Source organism: Bufo bufo, chromosome 4 (genome assembly GCF_905171765.1).
Source record: "Bufo bufo chromosome 4, aBufBuf1.1, whole genome shotgun sequence".
NCBI classification, from domain to species: domain Eukaryota; kingdom Metazoa; phylum Chordata; class Amphibia; order Anura; family Bufonidae; genus Bufo; species Bufo bufo.
The window spans coordinates 583,716,449-583,737,675 of record NC_053392.1 but is presented as its reverse complement, the minus strand read 5'-3'; the positions used below and the strand labels follow the sequence as shown (position 1 = coordinate 583,737,675).

Below are 21,227 nucleotides of genomic sequence, written 5' to 3'. Positions count from 1 at the left end.
AGTTTTCTAGCTTTTTGAATAAATTAGACCTAAAACAACATCAGATTTTCACTCCAAAAGGAGACAAAGATAACCAAATCACACACACAAATCAAAAATACTAGACTTGGCCATTTATTTGCTGAGAAAGTTATCAATATCACATCTGTGAATATCAAAGTATGTGAACCTTTAGGCCCCTTTCACACGGGCGAGTATTCCGCGCGGATGCGATGCGTGAGGTGAACGCATTGCACCCGCACTGAATACCGACCCATTCATTTCTATGGGGCTGTTCACATGAGCGGTGATTTTCACGCATCACTTGTGCGTTGCGTGAAAATCGCAGCATGCTCTATATTCTGCGTTTTTCACGCAACGCAGGCCCCATAAATGGGGTTGCGTGAAAATCGCAAGCATCCGCAAGCAAGTGCGGATGCGGTGCGATTTTCACGCATGGTTGCTAGGTGACAGTCGATTCACTGTATTATTTTCCCTTATAACATGGTTATAAGGGAAAATAATAGCATTCTGAATACAGAATGCTTAGGAGGTGATCAATTGAGGGTTAAAAAAATAAATAAAAATTAACTCACCTTCTTCTCTTGTTCGCGTAGTTCCCGGTCTCTTCTTTACTTCTTAAAATATGAACTATCGGCTAGGACCTGTGGTGACGTCAGATCACATGCTCCAATCACATGGTCCATCACCACGGTGATGGACCATGTGATTGGCGCATGTAATCTGACGTCACCAAAGGTCCTTTAGCCCACAGCTCATCATTAAAGAAATAAAGAAGAGACCGGGAACTACGCGAACAAGAGGAGAAGGTGAGTTAATTTTTTTATATTTTTTTAACCCTCAATTGATCACCTACTAAGCATTCTGTATTCAGAATGCTATTATTTTCCCTTATAACCATGTTATAAGGGAAAATAATAACATCTACACAACACCGATCCCAAGCCCGAACTTCTGTGAAGAAGTTCGGGTTTGGGTACCAAACATGCGTGATTTTTCTCACGCGAGTGCAAAACGCATTACAATGTTTTGCACTCGTGCGGAAAAATCGCGGGTGTTCCCGCAACGCACCCGCACATTTTCCCGCAACGCCCGTGTGAAAGAGGCCTTAGGATTAGCAGACAATTAGAAGGTGAAATTGGAGTCAGGTATGTTCAATCAACGGGATGACATTCAGGTGTGAGTGGACAGCCTGTTTTATTTAAAGGGTACCTGTCAACCGGGTTTTAGGTATTGAGCTGAGGACATGGGCTGCTAGATCGCCGCTAGCACATATGCAATATCCAGTCCCCATAGCTCTCTGTGCTTTTATTGTGTCAAAAAAATGATTATATATATATATATAAATAAAGAAAGTCCGCAGCACTCCTTGAAGTAAAAAATGTGCAGTTTATTCACACATGTCAGAAAAATGACAACGTTTCAGTTCTCTCACAGAACCTTTCTCAAGTCAAGTGCTTGACTTGAGAAAGGTTCTGTGAGAGAACTGAAACGTTGTCATTTTTCTGACATGTGTGAATAAACTGCACATTTTTTACTTCAAGGAGTGCTGCGGACTTTCTTTATTTGTTTATCTGTCCTGGTCGAGGGACCACCGCGGGCACCGTATGACAGAAAAAAAGGAGTGCTGCCTAACCCTTTCTATGGATATATATGTAAATTAGGCTACTAACGTTTCCGGGGCCCAGACATGCCCACTGTGACGGAGCCCAGCACCGCCCCGCATATTCCGAATCTCCTCCTTGCTCCCCGACGTCACAAAGCTAGAGCGCCGTAATCTCTAGCGCATGCGCAGTATCGGCATAGTGTTCCTTCTCTGTGCTGGCATCAGCCTCAGGGAACGAACTGCGCATGCACTAGCTCGCGCATCGCGAGATTACGGCGCTCTAGCTTTGTGACGTCAGGGAGCAAGGAGGAGATTCGGAGGATGCGGGGCAGTGCTGGGCTTCTTCATAGTGGGCGTGGCTGGGCTCAGAGTAAGAGAACGTTGGACTCATCTCTCAAGCATGGAGGAGACAAGACTCATCTAAGGTTTATTTACATATCGATAAAATCGGTTTTTTGACACAAAAAAAGCACACAGAGCTATGGGGACTAGATATTGCGGGTGTGCTAGTGGCGATCTAGCAGCCCATGTCCTCAGCTCTATAAAACCCAGGTGACAGGTTCCTTTTAAAGAACAGGGACCTGTCAACGTCTGATCTTCACAGCACGTTTGTGGAAGTGTATCATGGCACGAACAAAGAAGACTTCTGAAGGCCTCAGAAGAAGAGTTGTTGATGCTCATCAGGCTGGAAAAGGCTACAAAATCATCTGAGTCTGGACTCCACCAATCCACAGTCAGAGAAACTGGAGGAAACTTAAGACTAAGTAGGAGCGAACTTCTGTTTTAGAAGTTCGCGTTCGGGTTACCGAAGAATTGCGTTATGGATCCTGTGACCACGGACCATAACACAATTCAAGGACGGAATGCATAACGGAATGCCTTTAGAGGCATTCCATTATGCATTCCGTCATAATACAACTCTATGGCCAGCATAACGGATACATCCGGTTTCCGTTATGCATTCTGTCGTTAAATTGTGTTATGGTCCATGGTCACGGGATCCATAACGAATTCTGTGGTAACCCGAACTTCTAAAACAGAAGTTCACTCATCCCTATTCAAGACCATTATTACCCTTCCAAGGAGTGGTTCACCAACAAAGATCACTCCAAGAGCGGAGTGCGTGATAGTCCATAAAGTCAAAAAGGAATCCAATGTAACCTCTAAATAACTAAAGTCTTTTTTCACATTAGCTAATGTTCACGAGTCCACCATCAGGAGGACACTGAACAATGGTGTGCATGGCAGGATTGCAGGGAGAAAGCCACTGCTCTCCAAAAAGAACATTGCTGCCTGTCTGCAGTTTGCTAAAGATCATCTGGACAAGTCAGAAGACTATTGTAACAATGTTTTGTGGATGGATGAGACTAAAATAGAACTTTTTTGCTTCTAAATGCGAGAAAGGAAAATGTTTGGAGAAAAGTAAACGCTTTATTCCAGCATAAAAACCTCATTCCATCTGTGAAACATGGTTTGGGCCTATCTGGGCTAGGATGGCTTGCCATCATTGATGGAACAATGAATTCTGAATTATACCAGCAAATTCTAAAGGAAAATTTCGGGACATCTGTCCGTGAGTTCAATCTCAAGAGAACATGGGTTACGCAGGAAGACAACGACCCAAAGCACACAAGTCCTTCTACCAATGAATGGTTAAAAAAGAATGAAGTTAAAAGTTTGGAATAGCCAGGTCAAAGACCTTAATTCAATAGAAATGTTGTAGAAGCACCTGAAGTGTGCAGATCAAGGGAGGAAACCCACCATGGACTAAAAGTCCTCCAAGCCGATGTGCAGGACTAAATCAAAATTAACGCTGAACAAGAGAGTTACACCAGATACTGAAAAAGCAAAGGTTCACATACTTTTGTCACTCACAGACATGTGATATTGGATCACTTTCTCAATAAATAAATGACCAAGTCTAATATTATTGACTCATTTGTGTGATATGGTTATCTTTGTCTACGTTTAAGACTTGTTTGAGAATCTGATGTTCTTTTAGGTCAAATTTAGGCAAAAATATAGAACATTTTGCAGGGTTCACAAACCTTTAGGCATCACTGTATGTATTGGTCTGTGGTTCCTATTGTTCCTCATCTGAATTTTTTTTTATTTATTTTTTTACTCTCAGCCATTAGGTTGGGGTAGAGAGAATGGCACATTTATTTTTGCTCTTGCTTTGTGTTCACGTTGCAAGTTTTTCGTTACCTTGCACATTTGTATGACCTTCCTGGGGGTCTAGGTGGGTGTAAGTGTCCATTAGGCCCCTTTACCACTCTGAAGCTCCATCTTGTGGGGGAAGTTAAACCTAGAATTTAGCGCCAGCGGAGGTCTAGGCAGCTGCCAATGCAAATATCGGAAGAATGACCGATTCTCCCTAAGCTGTGAAAAAGGGAGGCCACTAGTCCTCGACTCCTGCAGGGCATTTTAGGTTGGAGTACAGATCAGGGGCACGTTTCCTTTAGGAGGGGGTTTTAGACTGCATCTAGAGTAAGCACTTTTATTTGTGCCACTGTGGGGACAGAAAATGCAATCTTCCAAAAAGCAAATCTGGAAGTTGGAAAGTTTTCAAAACCTTACAGAAAACTGGGATTCCAAGTGATTCAGCTAGATGTTTGCCTATTAAGGTTTCACAAGCGGTGGCTCCAATAAAGTATGCATCAAGGCCACATCTAGTAGCAATGACCTGACGTTACACATGTGAGACTCACAGGAAGGCTCTGTGACAAGACGCCGGTGACTCCAGGTTCCTCAAATAGTTGTTTTTTTTTTTTTTTTTGTAAGTCAATACGGCTTAATCACTACAGAAATGACAAGTTCTACAGTTTGTTTAAATTCTTTATCAAGATAATTGTAGTAATCCTGTCCTTAGCTGGTCTTGTTCTTAGGTGAATCCAGTCTAGACAATGCTCTCAGCCTGGATTCCAGACTGATACACTGCAGCAAACTAACAGATATGTTTAGCTAAGGCTACGTTCACATCTGCGTCTGAGGTTCCATAAAAAATCCAGGACAAAATAGAGACAAATCCTCTTTACGGGATCTTTGTCCTTTGCGTAAAACCTATGAATCCATTGCAGAAGCTCCCAAGTTCTAGGCTCTTATTCCCATCCCTTGTAGACATGACTTAATCGAAGATCCTAACTGAGGTGAGAGACCATTATTAAAGGGTAACTGCCATGTTTTCATAAAAAATAAAAATAAAAAATGTTAGCATATGTATGTTACTGCTGCAGAAGCATTATGCATAAAGCAATATTTAGTTTATTCACATACCACTGTTTTCCTTGAGTTTTTCCCTTAGTTACAGCTGTTTAAACATTTACAATATGAGGACCTTCTCAAGATGGTTCCCCTGCCAGTTCTCTGAGGCCAAAACTGCCTTCCCTCACTTCCCATACACACTTGCTGTAGCCAGCAGCTCCCTGCCAGCCAATCAGATTGGATTACTGAGAGACACGCCTCTGCACTCTGAAGCCTAATGCAGGCATGCAGTGTGAAGGACCACCCCTCTGTCTTCTGTTTATACTAAAAGGAAGACAGACAAGCCCTAGCAACGGTCTTTTAAGGGAGCAGTGGAAAGGGACAGAGGACATTAATGAAAGCTGTTATTATAAGGTAATTGCAGATCTTTTGACAATCATTGACAGACTAACTCAGGTATACATGCCTAGCTCTAATAAACTAGCAAATATATGACAGTTACCCTTTAACTAAGGTAAATGGAGCTATAATTAACCTATAGAAGATCTCTAATGGCTGGATCCCAACATCCGAAAGAGGTCTGTAGCGCCTTTATTAACCAATAGGAAGATCTCAACGGTGGGGTGGATTAATAACCAATGGTGAGATCCCAACTAGAGATGACTCCACTATCAGGTCATGCTTTAAAATGGAACTACGGCAAGAATTGCGATTGACACTTCACAATACAAATCATATATAGGTAGGTAAAGGTAATGGCACAGAACTATGGTGACTAAATGTTCCCTTGTTTGAAGATAGAGCACCCACCAAAGATCAGGTTCTGATCTTGGACCAAAAAAAAAAAAAAGTAAAAATCACCCCAATATGTGCTGCTTGCCCTTTAAAATAATACAATTTTAAAACAAAATGCACAAATAATAACGCAGCACCTCCTCCTCTACGTATTCCTATTGTGTCTCATTATAATTAAACCTAAGTAATATAAAAAATAAAAAATCTTTTCTCTCTGTCCCAGACTATTAGCGATGTCCTCCTCCTCCTCCTCACTGTCTTTCGTCTGGCTTTAGGAAACCGACTCAGGCTTTCACCAGTGGAAAAAGGAGCAGATCAGAGGCCACTGTGCTCACTTGTGTGACAAGACCTCTTCAAGAGTTGGACCCCCACCGATGAGATACTGATGACCTATCTTGAGGACAGGGTCATCAAAATTCTACTCCTGGAAAACCACTTTTCCAAGACTTATATACCGATGAACTAGTCTCTGGATACGTCATCAGTATCTGATCGGTGAGGTCCGACACCCGGGACCCCCATGATCAGCGGTTTGAGAAGGGACCGGCGCTCCTGTGAGCGACACAGCCTTCTCCGTGCTCACCAAGCACAGCACCGTACATTGTATAGCGGCTGTGCTTGGTATCGCGCTCAGCTCCATTCACTTCAATAGGTCTAAGTTGCGCCTGGGCCATGTGACCGATGAATGTGACGTCACTGGCTTAGGAAAAGCAGAGTGAAGGCCTCTGCGCTACTGCAAGCACTGCTGCCTTCTCAAACAGCGGATCGGCGGGGATCCTGGGTGTCTGGAACCCCACAGATCAGATACGAGGATAGGTCATTAGTATGAAAGTCTCGGAAAACCCCTTTAACCCCTGTGTTCTCTGCAGGATTTCTACAAGCCTGTTTGTTTCAGGGACAAGCAGAAAATCCCGCAGACTGACAAGCAGTGAGGGCAATAAATCCAGATTCATCATTCAGTTCTAGGTTTAGGGATCCCTTAAAGGGGTATTCCCATCTTAGACAATGGGGGCATATCGCTAGGATATGCCCCCATTGTCTGATAGGTATATCGAGAACGGAGCGGGGTGGTCCATCCACCACCAAGCGCTAATCCCCGCCTCTCCCACAGAAGTGAATGGGAGCGTGCCGCGCATATGCGGCCCATGCTCCCATTAATTTCTATGGGGCAGATGGCAATAGCCGAGCCAGCGTTCGGCTATTTTCGGCGGCCCCATAGACATGAATGGAGGGCGGCTGCGCAGGCGCAGTGCGCTCTCCTTCACTTTCGGGGCTCCGTTCTCAATATAGGTGTGGGTCCCAGTGGTGGGACTCACACCTATAAGACAATGGGGGCATATCCTACCTAGCCCTTTAAAGGGCATCTGTCAGCAGTTTTGTACCTATGACACTGGCTGACCTGTTGCATGTGCGCTTGGCAGCTGAAGGCGTCTGTGTTGGTACCATGTTCACATGTGCCCGCATTGCTGAGAAAAATGATGTTGTAATATATGCAAATGAGCCTCTAGGAGCAACAGGCGTCGCCGTTACACCTAGAGGCTCTGCTCTCTCTGCAACTGCCGCACCCTCTCCACTTTGATTGACAGGGCCAGCCTGTGAAAACATCATCACACCTGGGCCTGTCAATCAAAGTGGAGAGGGTGCGGCAGTTGCAGAGAGAGCAGAGCCTTTATGTGTAACGGCGACGCCCCCGTTGCTCCTAGAGGCTCATTTGCATATATTAAAACATCCTTTTTCTCAGCACTGCGGGCACATGTGAAAATGGGACCAACACAGATGCCTTCAGCTGCCAAGTGCACATGTAACAGGTCAGCCAGTGTCATAGGTACAAAACTGCTGACAGATGCCCTTTAAAGGGCTAGGTAGGATATGCCCCCATTGTCTTATAGGTGTGAGTCCCACCACTGGGACCCACACCTATATCGAGAACGGACCCCCGAAAGTAACAGGTCACAAATCTGCTGACAGACGCCCTTTAAGTGATGATCTCTTCGGTGGTAAATCCCCTCCGTTGTCATATTTTGCACTTTGATGGAAAACGGTCACCTATTTATAGATGGGTCAGATCCTGGCCCTCCCTTCCCACTCAATGGAACTTTCTCAACTTTCTGTCTGCTGTGTAAAGTGAATGCTTCAGAAATATTATTTTTTCTCGTACAGAACGCCAAATGCTGAGAGCATGTGACCAGCGGATAAAAGATATATTGCAATAATTAAAAAGTGGAGGGCAGGTGGATGATGTTTTGGAGAGAAATGTGAGATAAGAGGTCCCAGGGGGTGAAGTGGAGCAAAGGCTTGTTTGAACAGAGGTGAATCATTTTCATCCAAAATTACTGATAAACTTCGTCCTGACCCCCCCCCCCTCCCCAACCCGGAAACATCAAACCGCTAATAATGTGGCATCTATTTATTTACAGAGCGCCGCGGCTGTCACCGGCTTCACAATGTCACATCACAAGCCTCGTGTTTGTGACTTTTTCATGTGTAAGGCGCACACTGCTGGCAAACACACAAAGCCCTTCTTTTCAAGCCGTGTCACCAATGTTATAGACCGTGAATGATTTATAAGTTCTCGCTTCCCTTGTGACATTTGGGAACAAAAAAAAAAATTATTTAAAAATAAAATTGAAGTTATCGTGTAATCGTGGAGTGATTTGGGTTGGATACTCATCAAAGTAAGTCTCAGGCAGGACTTTAAAGTGCAGGGAAAGCTGTTCGGCTGAGAGGGAGGCTATAGCTTGCAGGATGAGCCTCGTCTCGAACGCGCCAGACGATAACATGGGACTTCAAGCCCTTTGAATGATGTGTAATGGAGAGGACCAACTTCTGGTGACAACTCCACGGTCTGACGCTCTTATTAGAAAGTCAAAAGGGACAAAAGACAACTTTCTTAGACAATGAAAAAAACAGAAGGGGGGAAAGTTGGGATCGGAGTGCCACCTGCTGGGCAGCTCTGGAAGAGGACGTCAGGAGGGAGGACACACAGAGCAGTGCCACTCAGTGTCCAGCTGGCATATAGTAGTAGATGGATAAGAGACAGGATAGTCAATAGATAGATACGATAGATAGATAGATAGATAGATAGATAGATAGATAGATAGATAGATAGATAGATAGATAGATAGATAGATAGATAGATAGATAGATAGATAGATAGATATAGATAGGCTGGTCAGTAGATATGATAAATATAACAGATGGATAGATAAACAGACATACATGAGATAAATGGATAGATATAAATATAAAATAATATATATCAAAATAGATATAAATAGATATATCTGAGATAGACATATAGACAGATAAATAGATATTAGAGATAGATACATTTGAGACATATAAGAGATAGACAGATAGATTTGAGATAAATATTCAATACATAGATAGATAATAAATAGATGAATAGATAGATAAATTTAAGACATAAGAGACAGATACATTTGAGATAAATATTCGACACATAGATATGAGATAGATAATAAATAGATAGATAGATAAGAGACAGATAGATGTTAGATAGATAGATAGGAGACAGATAGATAGATAGATTAGATTCACCTTTAACCACTATTTTATGGTTTCCATATTGAATTCAATGACACAACTGTGTAAAAGCATTGTATTACTGTACAGCTCCTGAACTACAGTCCAGAGCTGCATTTACAATTCTGCAGCCTTCAGACCTGATATTTCGCAGACAATTGCTGCTGGTGTCTGCAGATGCATATACACAGTCGAGTCCCACTTTCTACTTTCGATGTCGGCAGCTCATGAAGTGTGTCACATGTGGTGTGATGGCTCGGTGGGTATATAAGGTGTGTGACAGGCTGACTGAACACATCGCCCCCTGTTGCTGTCATGGTTTAAAGCGGCGATTTATCAGAGTTGCAAAAAGGGATGATTATTGGCTTTCTGGCTGAGGGTGGCGGTATTTCTGTAACTGCGCAGTGTGAAGTGTTCTCTCTTGCTGTAGTGAAAGTGTATGGTGAGTGGACAAATGGCACCACTGTGAATAAGCAACGTGGAAACAGCGGAGACCACGTGCCACTGATGTGAGAGGTGAACGTCGGCTACGAAGGTGTGCAAGGGTGGATCGACATGCTAAAGTAGAGCAGGTCACTGTCAAAATGAACCAGGGGGCACCAGACGTGTGTCTGACACAACAGTTCCGAGAACCCTACTGCGCATGGGGCTCTGGAGCAGACGGACGGTCACTGCTCCTCTGGTAATCAAGTTGCATCGGGAATAAATGCTTCGATGTTCGCGGCAGTATCAGAATTGTACCTCCGCTGATTGGTAAAGGGTTGTCTTCTCCGATAAGTCACGTTTTCTCCTTCATCAAATGGATGGACGTTGGCGTGTCAGGAGAGAAACATCAGAGAACAACCAACCTGCAACCATTGCTGGAGAACACAAGCTGGTGGTGGCAGAGGTATGGTCTGGGGGATGTTGTCGTGACATTCTCTGGGCCACTCATCCATGTGAAAGGCACACATCACCGATTTGGGTATGAATCCATCTTTGCAGATCACGTACACCCATACATGCTGATGGTCTTCCCTGGGGCAGATGGGACCTTCCAGCAAGACAATGCGACATGTCACATGGATAGAAATGTCCGACATTGTTTGGAAGAGCATGAACATGACTTCCAAGTACTACCCTGGCCCCTGGCATCTGTGGGACCACCTCGATGGTCGTGTTCTCATAATAATGGGAGTCGACTGTCTATGTTGGTGCCTCTAGTCACACTGGCCTTAGATTATAATATTCTCAACAGACAAACCTTGTCTGGGCCATATGTAACTGGAAACCACATTAAATACAATGCTCCAGACATACAACCACTGGTAAAACACCTGTATTATCGGAGTGCATGCACTGATCAACCGTCTAGTAGCGCCCTCTATAGAACACTGCGGTACTACATGCTCTATATTACATATCTAATTTTCTTTTATCATTATTTTTTCATATTTGGTAGATATTTTGGGGCTTTGGAACCAAGCACTACCCAATAGTTGCCCTGAAATGAATTACTATTGTATCTTGAAGGACGTAATGGAAATCATTGTCCTGAATCTGGTGCATTGAAATGAATGGATGATGGAGAACTTGATGGCACAAATAGTAGACAGATGGAGAGCCACTGGTATAGACTGGTGGATGTCATCTGTAAGGACAGGCCCCTGTGGCACCCGGCCATCTGGCCTCTTGTCAATCTACCTCTGGGGCGCTCATCAGGCATGTAGAGTATAGGACGAGGCAGAACTACACAGTAATTCATATAAAGCTTCAGAGGCGAGTTACTACGGAACAGAAACTAGAAAGCAGGAAAAAGAGGCGATCTGGTAAAAAAAAAAAAGGTACCAATCGTCAGATACATGCCTTTTACAACTGCATGAAGCTTCAAGTAGAGGGAAGATTAGAAATGGATTCATCCGGAGTCCTGCCTTATCTGTAGCTCTGACGGAGGGCTCCGACCTACCACTTTATAATTCACCAGTCATACAACAGTATACAGGAAATATACAATACATCTTGAGGGGGTTTAAAGGGGCGACTAAAGTAAAACACGGAATGGGTGGACTACAGGACCCAGAAATATTATCAAAATTAGGGTTATAAGACCTATGACCTGTATAAAATATATCAGGGGTCAACACAGAGATCACTCCCATCATCTATTTATCCCTAGGACTGTGACTGTGACGAGGGGACATCCTCTGCGTCTGGAGGAAAGAAGGTTTGTACACAAACATAGAAAAGGATTCTTTACGGTAAGAGCAGTGAGACTATGGAACTCTCTGCCTGAGGAGGTGGTGATGGTGAGTACAATAAAGGAGTTCAAGAGGGGCCTGGATGTATTTCTGGAGTGTAATAATATTACAGGCTATAGCTACTAGATTTCCGGAGAGGTTGTTTATTCTGATTGACTGACTTGGAGTCCGGAATGAACTTTTTGTCCCCAAGATGAGGAAACTGGTTTCTACCTCTATTCATCTTTTGCCTTGTTCTGGATCAAGCTTGTAGAATAATGGGATGAACTGGAAGGCCAGATGTCTTTTTTTCAGCCTTACAAACTGTGTTACTATGTATCTGTAGCGGCACCCATAGGGTTCCATAAAAAAAGTTTTTTAAAGTATACCGTGCAGTAGTTTTTTATTTTATTTTCTTTACTCAATGCGTCTGTATAGAAAAATCTCAGCAGACTACACTTTCCTAAACAGTGAAAAAAAAAAAAAAAAAAAATGCAGACCGATATATATCAGCCCGGTAGATGCAAAAAGGACAGTCTTTTGGCATATGTCGGGCGAATAGGGGCCAATGGATACTTTCTGCATATAGTTTTCCTGATGATGTGAACAGAGACTAACCCTGAGCATGTAGGTGGCTATGCCCTAGACTGCCATACTGCATAATCTAAGGACATAACCAACCCTTTTGTGGTTATATAAGTAGAATGTACCCATGCTCTGAAATCTAAGCCTCTCACTCCATGTGCAGCACATCTAAAGGGTCACCGAGTTTGGTAAGACGTTTGATGCATCATAGAGACATATCAAAAGTTTTGATCGGTTGGGGTCCGAGTGCTGAGAACCCCACCGCATATCGCACTAGAAGGCTCAATAGAAGCCTAAGGGCCCATGTGGATTCCGTCCTCTGCAATGAGGAGAGAGAGCACACTATGAAAGAGCTTCTCACTCCTTGTTCTAGTTATTTGTGGGGGGTCTCAGGGCTCAGAACCCTACCAATAAAACATTTTAATATGTCGCTATGACACATCAACAGTTTTACCAAAACTCAGTGACGCTTTAAGTTTCTAATCTAGAGGACAATGAGGTCCACATCACTTTGTTCCACTTTAAATATAGCAACCTACAACGGGTTGCGACCATGTATGACATTGGTCACTCGTCATGTAATACTAGAAGCAGGGAAAGTGTGGAACTGCCAAAGCGTCCCTGGTGATTTTGGCTGATTGTTGCGCATTCTAGCCACGGAACCCATTAATCCCTTAAAGGGATTGTGCAAGAATGGGAAAGGGGGTTGGCAAACCCTCCCACTTGGCCAGACCTGTAAAGGGAAGCTTACTTACTCGCTTCTCAGCACTAGCTCCCTGCTCCTTCTCTTCCAGGCCTGCGATGCTCCTCCGGGCACTCTCGCTGTAAACCTCCGATTTGACACTGCCACAGCGGTGACCAGATTCTCTTACGTCACGACAAATGGGCACATGATGTAAGGGGATCTTAGTCTCTTCTGAGGCCAAAGATTGGCTGCGGCAAAGTCAAAATGGATGTTTACAGCGAGGGAGCCAGCGGAGCATCACAGGCCGGGAGGAGAAGGAGCACAACCTCTTTAAGCCATAAAAGCGCAAGTGAAGATCCTAGTTCCAATTCCCCTTGCCCACAGACCCTGATTAATAACTTAGCTCATACAGGGAAAGCTGCCGAGCCATGTCCAAGGAATGTCGGTTTCATTCTATCTAGACCAAAAAAAATTCCACCCATTTTTTTAAAGAATGTCTTTACACCATTTCATTTTTCTTGCCCGTTTTTTTTTTTTAAGATGGAAAATAAAACTGTAAAAATGATTTTGAAAATATCCTCCTATCCAGTTTACCTTTTTCGTCAGGCGTGGAAGTACAGTAACGCCTGGTTAACTTCTACACATCTTAATAGCAGAATGACACGAGGCGCGTACAAAAAGACTATTTACCTTTCAAGAAGGCCTCAATTACTTGCCATATCTCCCGTATGACATGACAGGACAGGAATTAGTGTGAATTTCAGGCCATGCATTAGCTTGCACGTCCAATAAAAGTATGTTACACCAGCGGCAGGCGGAGGAAATGAAAGCTGCTAATCTACTTTTCAAGTGAAACGCTTGAGGTGATTGATCTAACCTGGGGCACAGTACATTCTTTCCACCGCATCGCTGTCACACGAATCTTCAACCTCCGTCCACCTGCTAAAATATGTTAGCTGAATGTGTCCTAAAAACAAAATGACAGGAGAAATCAAAACATGTTTCCCATCCATTTCCAGTACAAGTGAACTGTAATTACTCTCCTTTCTAGCTAAAAACAGTATCATTAAGAATAATGGCATCATTAAGTACTAGAAGCTATTACAGTGGGTGAATTTGCAGCACTGATAATGAAGCTGGAGACAGGAAATGAAGATACTAATTACAAGATAAAACGCCTACTCAGTTAATTGGAAGCAACATCGGAATAAAAAGAAATGCATTTGCAAAAGTTCCTGACCTCTATCATTCAATAAGATGTTGTTTGGGTTCAAATCCCGACACACAATTCCTTCTCGGTGCAGAGCGTCAAGGGCTACGACGATTTCGGCAGCCCATCTCCGAATGCAGGACTCTGGAATGAAGAAGCATGATGCTTCTGACAATTTTGCATCCAGCTCTTGAAATATTTTATGTATCTCGCTGTCCTCCCGTAGATCTCGCCGCCCTGTGCAACTTTCATCCGTGTCCTCAATTCTGATCTGAAGCTGCATTAGGTTGGTGGACAACTCTTTCCGAAACTCAGAGTCGGAGGACTGTTGGGCAGCGCAAGAGTCCTGTTGTACCTGGGAAGCTTCAAGAATAGAGGAGTTGTGAGATATGGAGGAAGAAGGTGAATTATTTAATCGCGGGTCCAAGGGTTTTAGGCTGCAAAGTATATCAGAACCACTGAGACCAGTAGACTGCAGGTCAACGTTGTCAACACTAATGGGGCATAGAGTTATGTTTCGGGATTCACATTCAGTCGAATGGTCTCCAACCGCAAGAAGGTTGTTTTCAAGTTCAATTAATTTGTCTATGCTACTTTTTATTTGTAAGACATCAGGTGTTTCCAGAAGCTTGGAGTCCATAACGTCATTTTCTATGTAAACATTCTTTGAGCTTTGTTCAGTATCTACCAGTTGAGCCCCGGGCAAGTTCACCAGCAGATCTGGCCTTCCTTCATCGATGCTGCTCACGTCATCAAGAGCAGCCTCTTTGAAGGAAATAACAGGAACTGAGTCATTTGATCCACGGCTCATAGTGTCATGGGTGCTCATACTTGGCTTATCATCTAAGCTTTGAGCATCAGGGTCAACCTCGTCGTCTTGAAAAGGAGAAAATGTTTTGCAATTCTCAGGTTTTAGGTCATATCCCTTATCAACAAAATCTGTCCCAAGCAAGTCACTAGTGCTTTCCTTGCTGTCTATTCTAAAAAATTCCATCGGACTATTCCTGGATTTGTTCAAGGCATCGGACATCCCTGAGTTTCCACTCATCTCCTGCTCACCATATTCATTTAATAACTTGAACTCATCAAAATTGAGCTCCGAGCCAAATTTGTTGAAAGGGCCCGAAAGAGCTTTTTGCATTAGATCTAAATCTTTGGTACTGTCCCCATCCCCTAGTTTAAGTAAAGGCTCATCACTTAATGTTCCTGGCTCAATTTGTTCCTGGCCATATTCTTTGCACAGTGTTAAATAACTTGTGGTACATTCTTCCTCTGAGCTGGAGGCCGAATCTGCCCACTTCAACGGACTTTCTCTCCCTTCTTCGTCTTGAGTACTGCTATCATCCTGAGAACTTAGAGTAAGGCTACTTTGTAGGGGCTGGACAGAAAGCCTGTTTCCGGTACTGCTCGCCCTAGACTCCACGCTATTTCTTGGACACGGTGCTAGGTTTCTCAGAAGATCTTCATTCGAGTGAGAACTTTTAGCCAGTGGGACATCGAAGCTTCCTTCTGCGCTCCCGCTTAAAAACTTACTTAAGTAGGACCATAATTTCCCACCTGCAATCAAAACAAAACACTGAAATTAAAGATGATTACTCATATGCAAATAGCAGAGATTGCACATATGCCTTATTGCTAGCACAGTAATGAAAACGATCATTACACGCATATACTTAGTACCTCATTTACCAGTGTGGTGGCTTCATTTTCAGAATGTGTTATCCGAAGATCACATTTTTAAATTAGACTGTTTGTATAGATGAGGCATGAAAACCCAAACAAAAGTTGAATATATAACCAGAAATGAAAAAAATAATTCCAACAATGGATAATAATACTAATATACGTGTTAACTGACCATGGCAATACAGTACTGTGCAAAAGTCTTTGGCAGGTGTGGGGCAAAATGCTGCACAGTAAGAATGCTTTCAAAAATAGAAGTCCTAATAGTTTAAATGTATTATGCAGAAACGACTCCAAACATACGGCCAAGGTCATTAAGAAATATCTTCAGTGTAAGGACGAACATGAAGTCCTGGAACTGATGACATGTCCTCCACAGAAATCTGATCTCCACATCATCCAGTCTGTCTAGGATTACATGAAGAAAGAGAATGATCTGAGCAAGCCTACATCCACAGAAGATCTGTGGTTAGTTCTCCAAGATGGGTGGAACAACCTCCCTGCCGAGTTCCTTCCAAAGCCATGTACAAGTGTACCTAGAACTGATGCTCTTTTGAAGGCAAAGGATAGTAACACCAAATATTGATTGGATTTAGATTTCTCTTTCGTTCATTCACCTTGCATTTTAATTGATAAAAATAAACTATTAGTCCATCATTTTAAAAGCCTTTTTACTTTGCAGCATTTTCCTTACACCTAACACTTTTGCACAGTACTGTAGGTGACAAGTTAAGAAGAAAAAACTATTATTTTGATAGGTGTTCAATTAAAAAAGTTGACTATTTTAGAGTTTAGCCTCCTTAAAGGGGTTGTCTGATGACCCCTGTCCATTATATAGATAGAGGGTGGCCTCTGACCCACCTTTGAGCCAAAACAAAGAGCTGCTCTGTATAAGCAGCTTAACTTCTACCTGTCTCTAACCACACTTCTACTACATGGATGTCCTTTCAACTGAATGACCATTGTGTAATACGCAGGTGATGAGCTGAATTTTGTCTTTAATGAGACAACCTCTTCATTGGCAGTTAAAGGAGTTTTTCAGGTCTTAATTACTGAAGGTTGATCCTTAAGAAAGGCCAACAGTGATTGGTGGAGTCTGGCCTCCACCGCCAATCAGCATAACCAAAACGCATCAACACTCCTGAAGAGGTCACACATCCTCTTCATTGGTTACACAGACACAACAGCTTATCCATACAAGCGGCAGTGCCCAATACTACCCTCATCCTGTTCTCTTGAATAACATGGATCTGGAGTACCAGGCACGGCTGTCCGCACCAGCAAATGAATCACCGGGCATTTGTGAACAAGGTAAGGGAGTGAGAACGTCCAGGAAATCTGTGAACTCCTTCATTGTGCTGATCTGTAGAGGTCTTGATGCTCAGATTATGATCAATCAAACACTGATCCTATACTTAATCCTAGTATTGCCCATCAAGGCTCTTTAATGGTTATGTCCATCTTTGAGACATGCCAGAAGATTTCTATGAGCTTAGACCCCTACTTAAAATTAGAATGAAAGGACTTCAGTATTTGAGCAAAGCTACACGTCCCAATGGTTTCAAACAAAAGTTATGATGTTCCCATTCAAATTAATAAGACTGTAATGCCACGTCAGGTGATTTTTTTGCATGCAGAAACAAAATGAGTTATGGTGCTTAACGTCACTCTCTGCTCCTGGACCCCAACCAAAAACATCTACTGATTAGTTCAGCTGAAAGAAAAAATGATGCAACAACTGAAAATACTATATATTAACTGACTACTGCTATAAGTGACACACATAATACTAAGAAGAAAAAACTGGGGTCCATGAGCCAAGAGCCACTACTGGTCATCAGAAGGACTGCTGAAATCCAACAAGTGCAAAATCCCTTTGGCTCCATGGTGGAAGGAGAACAGAAGACGGGAGACAGCTAATTTCAAATATCTGGCTCAGCTCAGCTTAGGTGGTCATAGGAAACTACACCAAAGTAAGGGCAAACGTCACATCAGGAAGAACCTGTCCACTCAGAAAACAAGTTTGGGAAAGTACCATCACAGAAGAAAGCAAGGGCCTAAAATATGCAGACATTAGACAAAAAAGTATGACTCTGCTACGTCTTAAACTTAATTGAATAAAGCAATTCATCCAACTTTTTAGAACTTTTTCAGGTAACTTTGAGAAAGTGAAAATTGCCTCTCAACTTTCAGGAAGCCAAGTGGAAGCCATTAAGCAACCCTTAAACTATGTGTGCAGGGGAAGGAGAACGACCTCGGTTACACGTGATGAAAGGAACAAGCTCAAATATTTAATCCACAATCAGAATCAATAACTCAAAGTCATTTCCAAAATGTCAAATCTGCTATCACCGAAGGGTGTAATCAAGAGGAGGTAAACAGAGACCAGCGATGACAAGTAGAGATTCTGGAGATATCTAGAAGATTAGTCAACCTTTACTTTTATGCAATCCAGACAAAAATAGTCTGATGTCTAATTAGACAATACAGATATTAAAGAGGCTGTCCTGTCTAGGAGCAGACAACCACAATGGATGCAACCGGTGACCAGTTAAAAAAACAAAACAAAGAAAGGGGCGTGGCTTCGGCATGGCGGTGTGAAGTCGCACGCACTTGGGCCTCCTGGACCAACACCAGATAAACTGCCGGGGAACTCAATCTCACCTTATCGGACGGGCCATGTCAAAGGGGAGGAGGTGCAGGAGTCAGTCAGTGGCCCCTCCTGAACAATCAATAGGCAGATACCTGCGCTCCGGAACGTTGGAGCCGGCGTACTCAGAGGCCTCAGTAATGGCGGCCCCAGCAGCACCACTGCGCTCCTCAGATGCGCCTTTTACAACAGGGCTCGCACGCCACGGAGCCTCCCAGCATAACGCTGAGACTCACCTACCTCCACCATCAGTCTCTACCTCTCTAGCCGGAGGAGACCATCCGGACACTCTTGGGGACGGCGGGCTTACTTCAGCCTCCAGGACGCTTAGACCCAGTGGTGACCAACAGAGGGATTCCAGGGCGATAGCTCAGACCGCACCACAGGTACCAGCCTCCCTCGGCAGTGGTTAAGATTGTTACGGCGTCCCCTATTTTGCACATCATCAAGGTGGAGATAAAAGTGTTTTTTTAATATTTTTTTTTACTTACTATTAGCCCCCTTAGGGGCTGAAACCATTGTCCTATTCACCCTTAGGCCCCTTTCACATGGGCGAGATTTCTGCGCGGGTGCAATGCGTGAGGTGAATGCATTGCACCCGCACTGAATCCGGACCCATTCACTTCTATGGGGCTGTGCCCATGAGCGGTGATTTTCACGCATCACTTGTGCGTTGCGTGAAAATCGCAGTGTGCTCTATGTTGTGCGTTTTTCACGCAACGCAGGCCCCATAGAAGTTAATGGGGCTGCGTGAAAAGCTCAAACATCCGCAAGAAAGTGCGAATGCGGTGCGATTTTCATGCATGGTTGCTAGGATGAAAGTCTATTCACTGTGTTATTTTCCCTTATAACATGGTTATAAGGGAAAATAATAGCATTCTTTAATACAGAATGCATAGTAGAAGGTCAATATAATAAACATTATATACACTTCAATATAATAAACATTGGTGGCGCAGTGTGCCCCCCCCCCCCCCCCCCCCAACACCTCCTCCAATTGATCGTGTAGCAGCCGGTCTCCTGTTCTTTCTTCAGGACCTGTCAAAGGACCTGTGGTGACATCACTGTGCTGATCACATGGTACATCACATGATCCATCACCATGGTAATGGACCATGTGATGAGCTCAGTGACGTCACCACAGGTCCTGAAGAAAGAACAGGAGACCGGCAGCTACGCGATCAATTGGAGGAGGCGAGTTAATTTTTTATTTTTTTTTAACCCTCATTGGCACTGTCCACTGCGCCACCAATGTTTATTATACTGGGGTATTGGGGGGGAAGGGTGGGGCGCACTGCGCCACCAATGTTTATTATACTGGGGTGTTGGGGGGGGGGGGGGCGCACTGCACCACCAATGCTTATTATACTGGGGTGTTGGGGGGGCGCACTGCGCCACCAATGTTTATTATACTTGGGTGTCGGGGGGGGGGGGGGGCGCACTGCGCCACCAATGCTTATTATACTGGGGGGGCGCACTGCGCCACCAATGTTTATTATACTGGGGTGTTTGGGGGGAGCGCACTGCGCCACCAATGTTTATTATACTGGGGTGTTTGGGGGGGGGGGGGGCATACTGCGCCACCAATGAAGATAACTGACCTGTTAATACAAATACAGGAGGCGGGTGCCGGAATCAAATAGCCGGCCCCCGACCTCTATGACAGGGAGCTGCGATCAGCGGCAGTTAACCCCTCAGGTGCCGCTCCCTGACATAGAGGTCGGGTGCCGGCTATTTCATTCCGGCACCCGCCTCCTGTATTTGTATTAACAGGTCAGTTATCTTCATTGGTGGCGCAGTGGCCACAGCCCCTCCCCTCCTCCTCCCGTCTCTCTTCTTATCGGCAGTGGCCGCGGCAGCAGCACAGGGGGAGGGAGAGACTCCTTCTCCATTGCGCTGCTGAGAAGAACATCGGCGGCGGGGCAGAGAACTATCATCTCCTGTGCCCGCTGCTGTATTCAACTGCAGAGCTGCGGCGGCGGGTATAGTCGCAAATGGCGACAAGACTAAAAAGTCTTGTCGCCATTTGTAAATTCTAAGTCGCATTGGCAACCATTTTGGTCGCCATCTGGAGCCCTGCCCCTTCAGGACCCTGCCATTTTTCAACTTAAGGACCAGGTAATTTTTTGCAAATCTGACGTGTCACTTTATGTGGTGATAACTTTAAAACGCTTTTACTTATCCAAGCCATTCTGAGATAGTTTTCTTGTCACATATTGTACTTCATGACAGTGGTAAATTTGAGTCAAAATATAAAATTTTTATTTATAAAATAAATACCAAATTTACCAGAAATTTGGAAAAATTCACAATTTTCAAAATGTAAATTTCTCTGCTATTAAAACAGATAGTGATACCTCCTAAAATAGTTATTAATTTACATTTACCATATGTCTACTTCATGTTTGGATCATTTTCTAAATTACATTTTTTAGGTTTTTTTTTTGGGACGTTAGAAGGCTTAGAACTTTAGAAGCAAATCTTGAAACTTTTCCAGAAATTTCCAAAACTCACTTTTTAAGGACCAGTTCAGGTCTGAAGTCACTTTGTGAGGCTTACATAATAGAAACGACCCATAAATGGCCCCATTTTAGAAACTATACCCCACACTGTATTCAAAACTGATTTTACAAACGCAGTTTAAGCGATTGCCCAAAAATTTGCGACTTTTTCACTTTATTATTTTGACTTGAGCTAATAATAAATCTGTCCCATATTTTTTATTTTTTTTTGGGCGATTGTCTTAGGACAATGTCTGCCCTCCCCAGAGTCAAGCAGCCAGCATAGCAGGTGCCTGGCCACTGTGCCACCAATGAAAATTAACCTTTAAAATAAATACAGGAGGCGTGTGACGGTGGTACCCGCCTCCTGTATCTGTATTAAAGGTTAATTATCATTGGTGGAGCAGTGCGCCCCCCCCCATCAGTGTTAAAATCATTGGTGAAGCAGTGCGCCCCCCCCCCCCACCCCCAGTATTAAAATCATTGGTGACAGTGGCCACAGGGTCCCCTCTTCATTGGTGGCAGTGGCAGCTTGTGATCGGAGCA

At 43.8% G+C, this 21,227-nt stretch overlaps 1 protein-coding gene across 2 annotated transcripts in view; it reads right to left on the bottom strand.

Moving 5' to 3' along the window:
• Positions 1 to 21,227, bottom strand: part of RPS6KC1 (ribosomal protein S6 kinase C1) — a 155,604-nt gene that overhangs the window by 12,334 nt on the left and 122,043 nt on the right. Inside the window, exons 12-13 of one of the 2 annotated variants that reach the window (XM_040430416.1) lie at positions 13,878 to 15,404; positions 13,515 to 13,604 (exon numbers count right to left, since the gene is read on the bottom strand). The exons of the other annotated variant lie outside the window; for it this stretch is intronic. Coding sequence (XP_040286350.1) covers positions 13,515 to 13,604; positions 13,878 to 15,404 — 1,617 coding nt within the window. The remainder of the gene's footprint in view (positions 1 to 13,514; positions 13,605 to 13,877; positions 15,405 to 21,227) is intronic. 2 annotated transcript variants of the gene reach the window in all.